We start from the raw sequence: 16,072 nt of genomic DNA on the forward strand, positions 1-16,072 counted from the left end.
TTGTTATTTTTTATATGTGAATGGAAAATTACAGTCACAAATATATAACTACTCTATGTTTTTAGTTAATGTAAATTTTCAAATGTAAACACTATTCAATTCTTCTTTTCAGTTATCCAACTTCACTTCTATTGTATTTTTTTTTTTTTTTTTCTAACAGCCATCTTCCTTTTTTAAGAAAAATATAATATATTCATTTCACATGGCTATATAAGGAAAAATATTAACTTATTTATCTCTATTTTATATGTTTATTACTATACATATTTTTTCAGTCTTCTAGTCTCCATTTATATATGATGAAATATATACCTTGGGAATTAAATAGATGAAAAATTTGTCATTTATCTCTATTCATTTTACTGTAATATTTATTATTTTTATTCACTAGTCTACTTCAATTTATTTTCTTTAAGCCATACATTCCACTGTTTATTTTCTATACAATTTATATAAAAGAATGTTAACATATTATTATAGGATTCCATAGTTTGTGTAGAGCACTGTGTTCATGCGATTGCAGAATTTACATATTTTTTTTTATTAATATGCTTAATTAAAATGTTTAAAGAATACTCTTCATTTCTTATTTTTTCGTACTATTGTCGATACGCTGGAACTTTTACATAAATATCTGGATCTCCAAATAATAATTTTTTAAACCAGCGTGTCCAGCAACTAAATTCATATAACCTATACAGAAATGAATCCCATTTATATTTCTTCTCTTCATTTCAATTCATTAATATAGATATCGCAATTTTATTGTAGAAGGACATATTTTCATTGAACATCCTTTCAAAATTTGATGGTATATAATCTAATATATGTGGTTTAAGCCATTCCATCCATTCATTGTCAATGCATTTAGAGAATACATCATAAAGATTTGATTGAAAATCTTCTTTAATACCAATAACATCATATAACCATTTTTCCTCGAAGTTGTACAAAAAAATTATTAAATTTCTGCTTTCTGTTTCTAAACTAAGAATCCTTTCCCTGTTTAAAATATTTTATCATTTCTTTTTTCTGTTTCTTTAACCATAATTTCCGTTTATCATTTTTATTTTATACTAATTTTCTAAATCCACATATCTTTTGTCTTAAATAGAATTTTGGTATATATTCAGAACCATTATAAGATTTACAAAGTGGAGGCTTTGTTTTTGCAGTAAATATCTAAATAATATATTAAAAAAAAAGCATATTTCTTTTAGTAATAAAGTTTTTAAATATAATTAACTAAAACCTAAATTTATTTATTTAAAATATTTTATTCTACCCCCCTAAAGTAATCATTGCCATTTTCAGTGGCGGAATATAATTTAAATATAACAGAAGAAACTGATACAAAAAGAAATATTGCTTTCATCTTTAATAATATATAGATTTACTTTATAATATATATTTTTGAATAAAATGTATTATATTAAAAAAGCATACGCTCTAAAATAAAACGTATAAAAATAACACAGAACTATAGAAAAAGACTTATAAAATATATTTAAATTATTATATAAAAAAAAATAATAAAATAAATTAATGAATTTTATTTATTAACTTTAAATAAAAAATTAAGTATAAAAAGAAATTTAAAAATACTAACATAATTCCTAAAAATAGTTATTTTCTGTAATAAAATATGTCCATGTAAATTTAACAAAGATATCTTTGTTTTTCCTTAGATTAGACAAATTTTAGTCTTTATTGATTATTAAATTTTCTTGATATTTATGTAAGCAGTTGCTTTTTAATATTTTACTTTTCTTTTAAAATGAGCTTTTTATATAGTTAAATATAGCATAATAAATTTTGCATTTGCGTTTATATGTAAAAATAGATTTTAGATTTTCAAATTTTACTAATATATATATATTACTTTGTTTAACATGTGTTATATAATTTCTTTTTTAATTATTATATGTGAGGCAATATTTACTATATCTTTGTTAACTATATGTATTATCGTACATTTTTATGTGTATCATGTTATATGCAAATTTTCTGTATTTAATTTTTTTTTTGTTTAGATATCCTACTACAGAGTTATACTTATATATAATTACTATGGTTGGAAAATTCCTCATTTACTCATTGTATGATTAGTAGATTTATTTTATGTATTATTTGAATATATTTTATTTTTTTCAATTTTTTCTATAAGTGTAAGTGCGAGTATCACCTACTTGTGTCAACTTTTCAATATGCTTTTTTTAAACAATTTTTCATTTTATTTGAAGTCATTAAACAATATTTCACCTAGAATAATAAGAGAATTGCAATCCCCTATTCCCTGTTCTTCTTCTTCCATATTTTGGAGCTCGGATAATAAACTGCCGCGTATACGGATCATCATAATAATCGTCAGTTCTTTTTTTCCTTGATACTTTTTTATGAAAAAATCTTCCGAAAGGAGTAAACTATTATAAAAGTGAACAATACAAAACATGAAGAATATATTTATTTTATAATTATGAAATTTTATGGAAATTAAAAATAGTAAATTAATATATTTTTTGATTTTATTGAAAAACATTCGTTTACTTTATAAAAAAGGAAAATAGTGAATATTATTCCCACTATCAGAGTAAATGCGATTCCACCGCGAAAAAACTTGTTTTTGAACATATAAGAATTAGGATTTAGTCTGATTTTAATTGTTTTTCCTGGAGCGAACACGTTCAATTTTACTCCAATAGTATTAGTTTTACGTACATCTGGTTCTACGCAGGTTCCTGATTTATGTCTTACTAATAGTGGATCTTCACACGATGTATGATTTTCACCACTCTTATATTTAATTACATTTGATGCATCTGAATTGGATAAATGATTTCGTGATCTTGAGCTTCCGCTTGAAACTTGGTTATCACGTCTTAATTCGGTAGATACAGGGGTTTCCATATGTCCACCAATAGTAAAAGGAACATTATCAGGCGGGGGGTGAGTAAATGATGAAGTAGAATTATTAAGAGACGCAGTAGATGATGGAAGAACATGACATCTAATTCTACTCCCTACGAGTGTGTCAACACTAGGTCTATCTTTTGGAATATCTGTACAACTAACAAGATAAATTGAACTTCTAAAATCTGCTTTGGAACTGCCAGAATGTGATGTAACACCTGATGTTAAAGTTGTCTGAGTGTTTGTTAAGTTATCGCACTTTTTACTTATGTTAGAATTTAATGTAGACAACAATTTTTTAGGATCAAATTCGTCATTACATTTAAAATAATCTTCACATTCTGGCCAAAAGGAACCTATGCAGCATTCCTTCTGAGTTTTATGCTTGTTATATAGTTCAATAATATGATTAAGATATTTTTCATATTCTTCGGATTTAACAGCATTACATGCATCAGACGTTTTAATATTGTCGTAATTTTGAAAATAATCATATAAATATTTCTCCTCATTCATAATATTTAATCTTTCCAAAATATCATTTTCAAAGTCATATTTACAATAATAAGCATTATATATCTCATTTATATTATTTTGAGTTTGCATAAATTTATGAATTATAGGCTTGGCTTTATCATTACCTGTTTTTTCTCCTAAAACTCTCTTTATATTATAATATGTCCAATATCTATAATGTGAACAGAGAGTAGTAAATTCATTTTTATTATGATATTTGGATAAAATATCTGTATTTCTTGACATTTTTTTGCAAAGTTTTAAATACTCTAGGTCAGCGCCATTTCCTGAATTCTTGAATGGGCTACAATAACGATCGTACTTTGCTTCGTTAACCTCATTATCGAATTGTTTATATATATGATATGATGGTGATCCTACTAAAAGTTTTTCCTGAAAATTAAAAGGATATAATGAATTAGATAAATATTTATAATTTTTTTTTATAGAAATGTTTCCAAATGTGTTTCAGTAGCATATTGTACTTATAAAATGTTAATAATGTTTTTATATAAAAATTGATATGTACCCATGAGTTATCACTAGTAGAAGACATATTAGTTTAAAAAAAGTGAAATAAAAAAATAACACAGTAAGTATTTATTTAGCTGTATGTAAAAAATAAAGGTATAAAAATTAATGATATGTTATGTATCTTTCTTCATGAATTTTCCAAACTAAATAAATAATTGATAGCAAGATATATTTGATGATTATGTTTTAAAATAATTATTCCATAACATCGGTCAGTTCGAATGAAATATTTATTTTTAATTTTCAAACAAATAAAATGTTTAATGAGTTTATAATTCTAATGTAAAAACTAAAATATTAACAGTGAATATATTATATATAAATATTTTATTTATTCTATTAATATGTTAGATATTACAAAATTATTTTATTATTTTAATATATACATTTATCCATTTTGTCCTTTAAATATGTTGTTTATATACAATTTTCCTCATAATAACAATTTCTTCAGTATAAATAATTATATGGATTTTACTGTTACTACTACTTTAATTATTCTATAGACACTCTTGTGGATATTGTTGTATTATACATTTTTTTTTCATCAAAATTGCCTGAATAACTACATAAATTTTTTTTTATATAAATGTGACCAAAGTAAAATATAAGAATATATATATGAATCCTAAAAAATGAATGGTTTTAAATTATATAAAAAAATTATTATTCCAACATAAGTTTTAACAAATGCAATTGTGCTAATTAAAGAATTATATAGGATTTATTATAAGAAAATTGTTCCTTTAATTTCTATACATTATATAAAATATCATTTTATTTTTTCCTTTTTATTCTTTTTTTATTTGAATTAAGTTTACCCTTAAATAACATATAAATTTTTATATATCTAAAGTGTTAAAAATATGAGCATAAAAAATAAAAAAATTTCATTTAACTATGAGGTAAAAAATACTATTAAAAAAAATAAGATTAAACACTTTTATATTTTTAACATAATAAAAATATTATTTTATAATATTATTAAAACGAACTGATAATATGAATTAAAAAATTAAAATATACCAAGTATTGTTTTTATTGTTTTCAAGGTATAAAATAATTGTGAAAAGTATTGTTATGGTATTGTTAAATTCACAACAATATTATATTAGCTCATTTATACATCTTCTACTACTTAAAAGTGTATTGTTCCAAAAATATAATACAATTATAATAAATTTTTTTTTTTGATTTTTTTGTAGATAATTTTTCGCAATAGAAAATATTTATTTTGAGTGCATTAAAATAGGGTATGTTCCGTATAGTCCCATAATATCTTAACACTTTTTGCAGTAAAAACATGGTATAAGATAGAATACATACATGGGGAAACTGAATGAATTTCTCTTTTCTACGTGTTTTGTGTATTATATAATGACTTTATTTAATTTTTCAAAATAACTAACACAATAATGTATATTTAATTTTATCTCATTTTTTTTTTTTTTTTTATTTATATAACATGTTTCTTTTTCCTTAAAAATACGATATTATTCTGTTAATTTTATTATAACTTCTAATTTACTAAAATATTATTAAAGTTTTCAAATTAATGATTTCTAGTTAAATATTGTGATATAAGTAAATTAGACTGTAATTACTATATAATATATGTCAGAGTTAACATTACTTCTATTATGAATAATTTTTTAAGTATATTTTGCTATACTTTTATTTATGTTATTTTTTTTTTTTATAAGGTATATTCTATTAACACAACTATTTTTGCACTTTCTACTATTATTTATTTAAATAATATTATTGATAGGATTTTTATAAAACATTTAATTAATAATACAGTCACAGTTGTTCTAGTATTACATTTTAGTTCTATTATTTATTATATATATTCGTTAAAATTTTTTTTTATTGATTTTAGTAAAAATTACATTTTATTTGTGTTTTTTATATGAAATCTAAATGAATATTTTAGTATTGTTGAAAAACATCATTAACTGATATTAATAATAACCACTATTAAAATGTTATAATGTATTTAATACTTTTTATAATTTGTGTAATATTTTGGTTATTCAAGTTAATATGTTCAATTTTTCTATTTAATGTATGCTTATGAATTTAACTCATTAATGGATGTATTGATACTTCTTTTTTTTTTTTTATAATATATTATCGAATGCGAAAATAAAGATAATAATACTTATAATGAATTTAATTCTGAACATTTCATAAAAAATATATTTAATTATTGATTCTTATTTCGAAAAAAATTAAAATGTTAAAAAAATAATCTTATCATACATTAATATTTGTTATAAATTGTGATTTGTTATTTTTTCAGCTGAAACATTGAAAAAAAAAATAATATTATTTTTAAAAATTGATTTGGCTTTGTTTTATATAATATAATATTATTTACTCACGTTAATATAACTTGTAACAGAAATGAATAAAATCGGTGAAAATATATAATTACAAAACATAATAAAATAATTTATCATTATTATTATTTCTTCAATGGAAAAAAAATAACTGTTATAAATTTTTTTTAAGCGTAATATATGTTTTGCATGAATTATTAGAGTATGTTTTAAATATAATTCACTACATATTTTTACAATGTAAGAAATATAGGAAAAATATATTTTTATTATTAATTTTAACTTTTAAAGAAAATTTTTTTGGCTTAATTTGAAATATTGCTTCATGTCTAATAATTCATAGTACGCATTTATTATGAGCATACATATATAATAATACTAATATTTTAAAGTTTATATGTTAAATGGAGACTATTGTATTACATAATAAAATAATATTTCAAATTTAGAGATATGTTAGTATTAATATAAATAGAGAAAACATTTCTACAATAATAAAATATAGACTACTTTTTAAATAACTCTATAATTAATAATTTATTGTATTAATAAATATCTTTGTATGTAATCAGATAGCTGATTTTTATATCATACTATATTTATCAATTTATAATAGGGTTTATGATTTATTTTATATTCTAATGAAAATTAAGTTAAAAATGAAAAAATGTGTATATATATTTTTATAAAATTCAAATGCAAATAAATAGAACCGTTAATATTCTATATTTTTGAACTTGGGCAGTTTATATTTCTAGTAAATATATTTATTATATTTTGTGTGAAAGATATATATTTGTATCTATTTGTCTTAAATAATTAAATATTCTTATTAGTTAAATATTTTAATGCAAAATGCAGATTATAATTATATAATATAAATACGTTATGTATATTATGAATTATTAATAGTGTTTTATGAAATGCTTAAAATAAATTAGAACTGTAAAGGGAAATAAAGTGTTTTATAAGACTTCATTTTGTATGTAAATTGCACTTTTAATTTTAATTTTATTTGTGTCATTATTCAAAATACTTATTTTGTGCGATAATGCTAGTACTACTACAATTATATGTTAAAGAATATTTAATAAGTTATTCTTACTATTACATATTTATTTTCAGCTTATAATTAGTATAAGAAAATACTTAACATTTCAACAGATTAAATGCAATTATAAATTACATATATATATATATAATTCTGTAGCAAGGTTTATTCTTTGCATATTTATCATATATTTAAGTATAATAGACAACTTAGTAGAGAAAGAAGTACATTTTTATTTTTTATTGTAAAAATTATAAATGATTTATGATTTATGTCTTTTATTTCAGTTTTTACTCTTACATTTACAGCTATTTTACTTTATTAATTTCCATATACCCATTTAAAAATGGTGATAGAAATAGAGGAAATACTTTGAATATAAAAAGTAAATTATTTTAAATAAGTGGAATAAAATAATTTTATATATATATATATTTAATAAAAATAGGTTATATGATCTTAAATATAAAATAGGGCATTCGTAGATATGCATTTTGCAGTATACAGTGAAAAAATAATAATAATATAAAAAGATAAAACAGAATAAACTTAAGATAATATATATATAAATTATAATTTGAAAGTTTTGATATATATTAGTAAAAGATAATAAAATTATAATTAATATATAAAAAGTGACTTCTGTTTTACCTAGGAATATTTAATGTATTATAACTAACCGAATATATAAACAAAAAAGAATTTAAGAAATATTTTGAAATTTAAAAGCGATTGAAATATATATTTAAAATTGTAGTTTGCTTATACATTTTTTAATAGATAATTGAACCAGATGTAATTTATAAAAATAAAGTTTTTTTTATGTTGTTCAGAAGTTCATAAAGGATTATTGTATATATTCATATTTTTTATTGATGCTTTAAAAATAGTAAAATTTAAAAGTATATTAACGTATTAGAAATACATTTAATATATTAAACAAATAGAAAAACGCTTTAATTTTTTTTCATTTGATTAGTAACAAACGCTGAAAAGTAACAGCTATATTTAATAAATTATAAGTCAAGAGCGAAAAATCTTTTTAAATATATATGTATTAATATATATATAAATATCTATACTATATGAATGTGAAAACTGAAAATACAAAAATAATTATATTAATTTTGTGATATACGTTAGGATATTGGGTATTATATAGCATAATAAAAATTTAAAGATTTTACATATTTTTTTCTAATAAATTATTTTTTAGAAAATTAATTTGCTTACACAAGTTAACATCAATTTGCTGTCAAATAGTTATTATAATACATTTAAAGTGTTATATTTTTATAATTATCTATATTCACTATATTCAACAAAAAATATGAAATATAAATATTTCTACGCTTATAGATATATTTCATCTATATATTATTTATTTTTGTTATATAAGAGTTAACGCCAAATATATGATTTGGAATATCAATTATTTATATATTAACAGAAAATACATGTACTATTCCCTTCTCCATACAGTTGTCTAATGTAATATAAAGCATTAATAATTTTCCTAAATTATATTATATGTTATATTAAATATTATATTTTAGTATTTTTTATCTATTTCCTTTTGTGTTCTAAATTATATTATTTAAAATAATTTATTTATTGTAAGTTTTTTTTTTTAATTATAACAATTAATAAAGATATTTTTTTGCTGGATTTATTTTTGTATGCTTTTTTTTTAAATGATCATTACTGAAGAACTTATAAATTTATACTTTTTAAAAAGAAAGAAAAAAAAAAATATATATAATTTTTTTGATTCTAATATATAATATATCTAATTTTAGTATTAAAATAAAATACATTTATTTAAATTATATAAAAACATTAGCATTCCATAAATAATAATATGGTATGAATATATAAAAGAGTTATATTGGATACAAATTTTTAAAATATCAAAATTTTGTTTGTGTATTAAATCTTAGAATACAATTATTTATTTAATATAGAAACGTTCATCATATTGTAGGTATATAATGCATGTTAGATTATAATTTGTACTATAAAAAATATTTTGTATTTTTTTTTTTTTCTATGAATTGTATATTATTATATACTATGCAATAATTTATGTTTTTTAACTATGCAATAGTATTTTAAAAGGTATAACACATAAAATATATTAATCTGTTATTAGAAAATGCAAAAAAAATATTTAATAATTATATTTCTAATATGTGTTAATCTACACATTCAAATAAACATATTCTTTTTATTCTAATAAAATAAAATGTGTACGCATCAAACAAGGCATTTCATTTTTTGTTTTTTCTGAATAGTATTGATATCAAAAATTTAGAATTGTTCTGTTAGAATATTAGAATATATATACTTTTTAAGCATGTACGAATAAAATTAGTTTTACGATAAATTATTAATTTATAACCTTGTTTTTCTTGTAAATAAATTCATTGGTAATATTATCAAAAATATTTTTAAAATCATCTCCTCTTAATTGTACATTATAATTATATTTTATTTATGTAGTTTAATATTAGTTAAAAATGGAATAAAATAACCAAGCGCATAACCTTACTTTTTTGATAATAAACTTTGAATATATAATAAACTGTTTAGGTGCTTGGACACATTTTAAAATTTAATAATTCTATAATTAATGGAAAAAATATATATTTTATTTTAGGTAAAATTCTTATATTTATGCTTTTAATTTGGATAAGTTCTTATATTATGAATGCAGTATATTAATATAGGAGAGAGTTTTCCCCATATATATTTCTTCTTGTTGTTATATATACTAGTAAGAATATTTTACTTTTGAGTAAGTAAATTTATCACAGTATAAATAATAAAAAAAATAAAATTTCATTTTCATATATTTTTCATAAATCTTTAGATAATACGAACAGTGTAGGTAGAACACTATGTACAAGAAGCAATATATTATTCGAAGAAAATGAAAAGTAAACGAGTAATATATAATTAAAAATATGTAAAGGGGAAGTGGATATGTTAATTCTGACATTGAAAAGATTGCATTGAATTAGAATTTTTTTGAAGGTGTTATTGTACGTATAATGGTAATACATGTAAATCAAAAAAATAACTTAGGAGACGGACATTTGCTATGTGTTATCCATTTGTAGTATTAGTTATATTTTTTTTGAAAAATTAATATATAGGAAATTTGGTCCTATATATAAACACAGAACATATATTGATACTACCTAGAAAGATAATTTAAAATATTCAGAATATATGAATATCGCTTAGTATTTACTTTGCAGACATATATTCTTTTAAACAGTTTTTTTATTGATTTTTTTTTCTTACTCCATTAGAAAATTGATTATATATATCAGGGTTATATGTATTAAGGCGATTATTTGATTTTGAAGAGGGAGAAATAACTATATTCCCTTTGGTTTGTTTATTATGCATTTTAAAGTTTATTTATGTAATCGTAAAATTCTTAAATTTAACCGTTGTAGTATAAGCATATATAATGGAATCATAGTCATAATTAATATATTTTTTTTAAAATAATGATTTTCATGTATCTAAGGAAGTTTTTCTTTATGCCTAACGAAATTATATTAATACACAAGAATAATGTTATATACATATAAATTTTTTTATGCAACATGTATAATATGTAAATGTATGTTAATACACAAAAATAAAATACTATATATTAGATATTTTTAGGAGCTCATATGTTTCTATATATATTTTGTATTATAAATTATTTTTTTGGAATAATTTATTATTCTGTCCTGATAAGCATATTTAATCTATTTTTTTTTGAACCATAAAGAAGTAAAATTGATAGTAATCAATATTCACAATAAAAATGTGCTTAATATGCAATAATTATTTGTAAATGTTTCATAGACATTTGCATTATAGTAAATTTGTGATCGTTTAATTCAATATATAAAATCACAATTAATACATTATAACGCAGCAAGTACAGTAACTTATATTTTTAACAATTATTTTTCATTACATTTTTATTATTGTAAGTGATAATTTAAATTACCTTTTAAGAAAATATTGTATTTATTACATATCATTTTATTATATAAAGATTTTCCATATTTAATAAAATCCCAACCATTTATTTTTTGTGGTTATGCGTATTATATTAAAGGTAAACATAAAAAATGATCTTTTTAAAACTATTAGTATGATAATTATATGTTTCATAACTTATTAGATACAATATTATTTTTAATAAATTTTTAGAATTTTTTTATATTTCATATATAAAAATATGGAAAAATAATAATATATTTTTCCTTTAAAGAATGAATTATTAATAAAGAATTATAACTTTTAGAATTCATGAAGGTTTATATTTAAATGAAAACCTTAATAAACCTTCTTACCTTTACTCTTTATCTTACTAAATTGTTAGGTTAATTTTTTTTATAAAGAAAACTTAAATATCTACAATAAATTATATGGAAAAAATACAAATTATATTTATTATTTTTCTTAACATAATTGAGTGATTACATTATTCTACCAATATTCATTTTATTTTAGTATATTTCATACATGAAGCATTCTATATTTATTTATTATTATTTTTTTTTATATATTTATTCTAAATATATTTATATAATTAAAAACATAAAATTAAGTATATAATTTTACAAACTATTCTTTTCCCTATAATAGTAATAATTATATATAATTAAATAATATATCTTTTAAAAATTATATTACACAAATTAAAGATCAATCTCTAATTATCACCGAAATTTAGATTGTTTTAGCAGATTAGGGGGTTGTTATGAATTTTTTAACTTTATTATAGTATATATTAAAGTGCATATGTTTAAGTTGTAACTGATGATATCACTACAAATAAAATAAAATTTGTTTAGGAAATATTGTTTCCTACATATATCATTACTATTATAAGACTGTTTAAATAATAATAATTTTTTTAGGAATTAACAGATTTTGCTAAATATAATTTTTATAAAGTTAGAACTAATAATTGGAAAACTTAAATGATATTAGTAATTATTCTAATGAAATATAGAAAGAAGTATTATGTATATTCTCAACATTCTATATTCTCTATATATTTCATATTTGGAAATATTAAGATATCATATATTAATATATTTATTTTATTTTGAAAAGAATTAAAAAAAAAGTTATTTTATAATTATAATCAATTAAATAAATAATATATATCATGTGAATATTTATTAAGGAATTCAATTTATATTATTTAACTTAACGTTATTTGTTTATAAATAACATTAAGATAAAAATTTTTTAGTTTATTTTTAAATTGAATTTTTTTTTGTATCTGTTGTATAAAATTGTAGTCCTATGCTTTATATTATGTTTTACGAAAAAGAAAAAAATAGAATAAATTGCATAAAATAATTAATAAGAGTGTCATTCATTACTAAAATAATATTATGATATTGTTCATTATACCCTTTCTGAGTAAATTAATGTATTAAAGAATTATAAAATGGAACAAAAAATAAAGTCACTACTATTTATTAAAATTGCTACATTTATCATTTTAAGTTGGATATATCATTTTTACCATGACGTCGTATGATAAAATTATTTAAAGATATTTGTATTATTTATATGTTTCGTATTTTAATTTTTAAATTGTAATATTTTAGAGTGATATTGTTAATGTGATTAAATAATTAATATTTATTTTTAGGAGACGTTTAGGAAGTATTTTATCGTGAAATACATGTATGATAGAAAATTATATATGAGAAATTATCGATCCCTAGCTAAATTTGAGAAAGATAAGGATTCAAATATTGCATGGTTAAAAGAAAAGATATCAAATAATGGAATGTATGAAAATAAAGATATATGTTATAATGAGATGAGGAACTTAGGAAAAAGCGAACGATCAAATATAAATTCAGGAAAAAGTACGGGAGAGAATAAACAAGTTATGAAAAATAATTCTTGTATATTTGAAACAAAAAAATATTCTCGTTCTGAAAAAAAAATATTCAAAGAACTTGATTTTGAGAATTTCCTTAAAAAAAACAAGACAATTAGTAATAAGTTGTACAACAAAATTATACGTAAAAAATATGGATTGCGACTTTCTTTACCCTTAATATTTTTATTGTTTTTATCAACATCCCTCTTATTAGAATTTTGGGGATTAGGACTTGTAAGTTTATTGTGTTATGTATTGAAAACCATTAAACCTGGATGCTTAAGTCAATTACAGGAATTGTTAAAAATGTATCCTTTTAAAGAGTTTTTCGAATCTATAGATACAATAAATGTGCCGGTGGGAAAAAGTTCTAAGGATGTTCACTTTTATGTAACTGGTTTTTTTGGTATTTTTATATATTTATTACCTTTTATATTATTCGGTGTTACACTTATATTAAAGGTTGTTTACTACCATAAGAAAGTTAAAAAATATGAAAAAATTAAGTTCAGAAAAAGATAAAAGGTATGATTTTTAATGTGTTTCTTTGTGTAATGAAGTTTTTAATATAAAGTAATATCTATAAGATCTCTAGTACTATGTTTAATAAATACGTGAAAAACTGTTTAATCTTTATAAATACTCTAATTTATAACTATCTTGATATAGAACAATAAAATCAATGTTGTTACTTTTTTTGAGAATTTAAAAGTTTTAAAATTATTAAATATGTATTTTAATATATTTATTCAATATAATTAAATATTATGTCTTAATTTATGTGTTTTCGTATATAAATAGTATCTTATTAAAAATGTGCATTGTAAGTTAAGGTAATACGTGATAGCAAAATTCTAAAATATACTTCTAGTTCTTTGTTAATTCATACTCGAATTATAGTGAATGGTAATTTATGTTTTTTTAAATAATTGCAGTCTTATATTATTTTTTGTTAATTCAATCAAAAAATTGTGTCATTGATTTTAAATTAAAAATTCATGTATTTGTTTAATATTTAATGAAAACAAGTTAAGATAATTTTTTGAACAGATATATGTACATTTTACATAGGAATCTAATATTTATTCGGTAAAATTTTATACGTTATGAGTAATATATTTTTTACTAAAAGTAATAATAAATTACATTTTGTTGGTTTTTCACGTTTTAAAAGGCAAAAATATAAATATATAATTATATAACATATATGTTAAATATTAGATGCTTGTAATTATTTACTAAATAGTGAATTATAAATATTTTCAATTAATCGAAGGGTCAAAAGAGTATAATTTATTTTTATTGTGGTAATAATTATATTTTGGATAATCTAATTAAATAATATATCTATTCAAAAATTTTTATACAAATAAATTATAATTTATTTTTTTCATTATATATTGATAAACTTAATTAAAATAAATCTTATATTAATGGATTGTATATTGGAATTGTTATCTGTTTTTATACTTTTTTTTTAATAATAATAGTTCTACAAAAATGTGCTATACATTTATATAAATAAAAATTATCATTTAATAAAAATAAATACATGTTCTCCATAATTAAACAATAATGTATATTTATTTATCTATTTTTCTTTGCTATTTTTCATTCTTGTAAATTTATTATGTGAAACATTAATAATATATTAAAGATATATAAAAATGTAAAACATTTATATTAGGAATTTGTGAATTAATAAAATTAATGACGATAGTTTTTTAAATTAAAAAAAAAATAAAATAAAAAAATTATTTTTTATATATAATTTATAAATAATTAACATTGTTCTTATTTATTAGTTATATTTTAATAAGGTGCGCTTAAGCGTTACTATATTTCTCCTGCAATTTTAAATTAAATATGTATAATGCATAATTTCTTCATGCGGCTATTTTGTGAGTAAATTTATTAAATGAACTCATTTATTAATTTTCACTTTTCATATATTCTAATGAAATTTATAATAAAATATACATAAATGTTATAGTAATAATGTTTATGTACACTTTATAAAGTATCGTTTACTTAATGTAGTAATTCATGCAACTTTTATTTTTGGTAAAAAATATTATTAAAAATAAGAGATGATATCATTAGTATATGCAAAAGGTTATGGGTATGGAAAATGAAAATACCGATAATCAGGATTTTGACATAAAAATTAATCATCTATATTATTAATTTTTTGATAATATTGTGTATTACAGCAATTTGTTAAAATATTTGGTTTTATGTAAAAAATATGTATATAGATATATACAAAAAATAATTTTATTATGGCTCTATGTTTTTTTTTTCTGCATTATTAATATTTTATCTAAGTATATATAATACATTTTAAAATTTATTTTTCTCTGTAGGTATTGTAAAGTATATTATGGTTATATATATATTATTAAGTTTTTACAAAGAAATAAAAAATAATGATAAAATGAAATTAAATAAATAACTATAGTGTGATTTATCATAAAACAGTTTTACATTATTATTAATATTTTCTCTTTAAGAATAAATTATTTTTTGATAGATCTATATAATGTATCGAAAAATGAAGTTACATATCTTTATAAAAATTTATACTTTTATCCTTTTAACATGTACTTGTTAATTTAATAATGATGTGGTATAACAATATAATATAAGATTATTTTGTATTATTTATATTTTTAGTGTTTCGTTTTTAATAATACTGTTATTTAACATTAAAATATTTATTTAATTAAATAACAAATATGTATTTTGTTTTTTTAGAGTACATTCATCAAGTTCATGTGTGAGAACGGA

General features: G+C 19.2%; 2 protein-coding genes across 2 annotated transcripts; one reads left to right on the forward strand and one right to left on the reverse strand.

The window, feature by feature from the left end:
• Positions 1 to 734: 734 nt before the first annotated feature.
• On the reverse strand, positions 735 to 3,982 carry MKS88_000237 (PIR protein; the record flags this gene model as incomplete). Its single annotated transcript, XM_067219293.1, has 4 exons — positions 735 to 987; positions 2,263 to 2,423; positions 2,548 to 3,819; positions 3,956 to 3,982. 4 exons carry the CDS (start codon positions 3,980 to 3,982, stop codon positions 735 to 737), a joined length of 1,713 nt encoding a protein of 570 aa, XP_067070356.1.
• An 8,853-nt stretch (positions 3,983 to 12,835) lies between these two features.
• Positions 12,836 to 13,804, forward strand: MKS88_000238 (fam-l protein; the record flags this gene model as incomplete). The annotated part of the gene is made up of 2 exons (XM_067219294.1): positions 12,836 to 12,922; positions 13,043 to 13,804. 2 exons carry the CDS (start codon positions 12,836 to 12,838, stop codon positions 13,802 to 13,804), a joined length of 849 nt encoding a protein of 282 aa, XP_067070357.1.
• Between the last annotated feature and the right edge of the window lie 2,268 nt (positions 13,805 to 16,072).

Source organism: Plasmodium brasilianum (assembly GCF_023973825.1).
Source record: "Plasmodium brasilianum strain Bolivian I chromosome Unknown PB_00_09, whole genome shotgun sequence".
Lineage (NCBI taxonomy): Eukaryota > Apicomplexa > Aconoidasida > Haemosporida > Plasmodiidae > Plasmodium > Plasmodium brasilianum.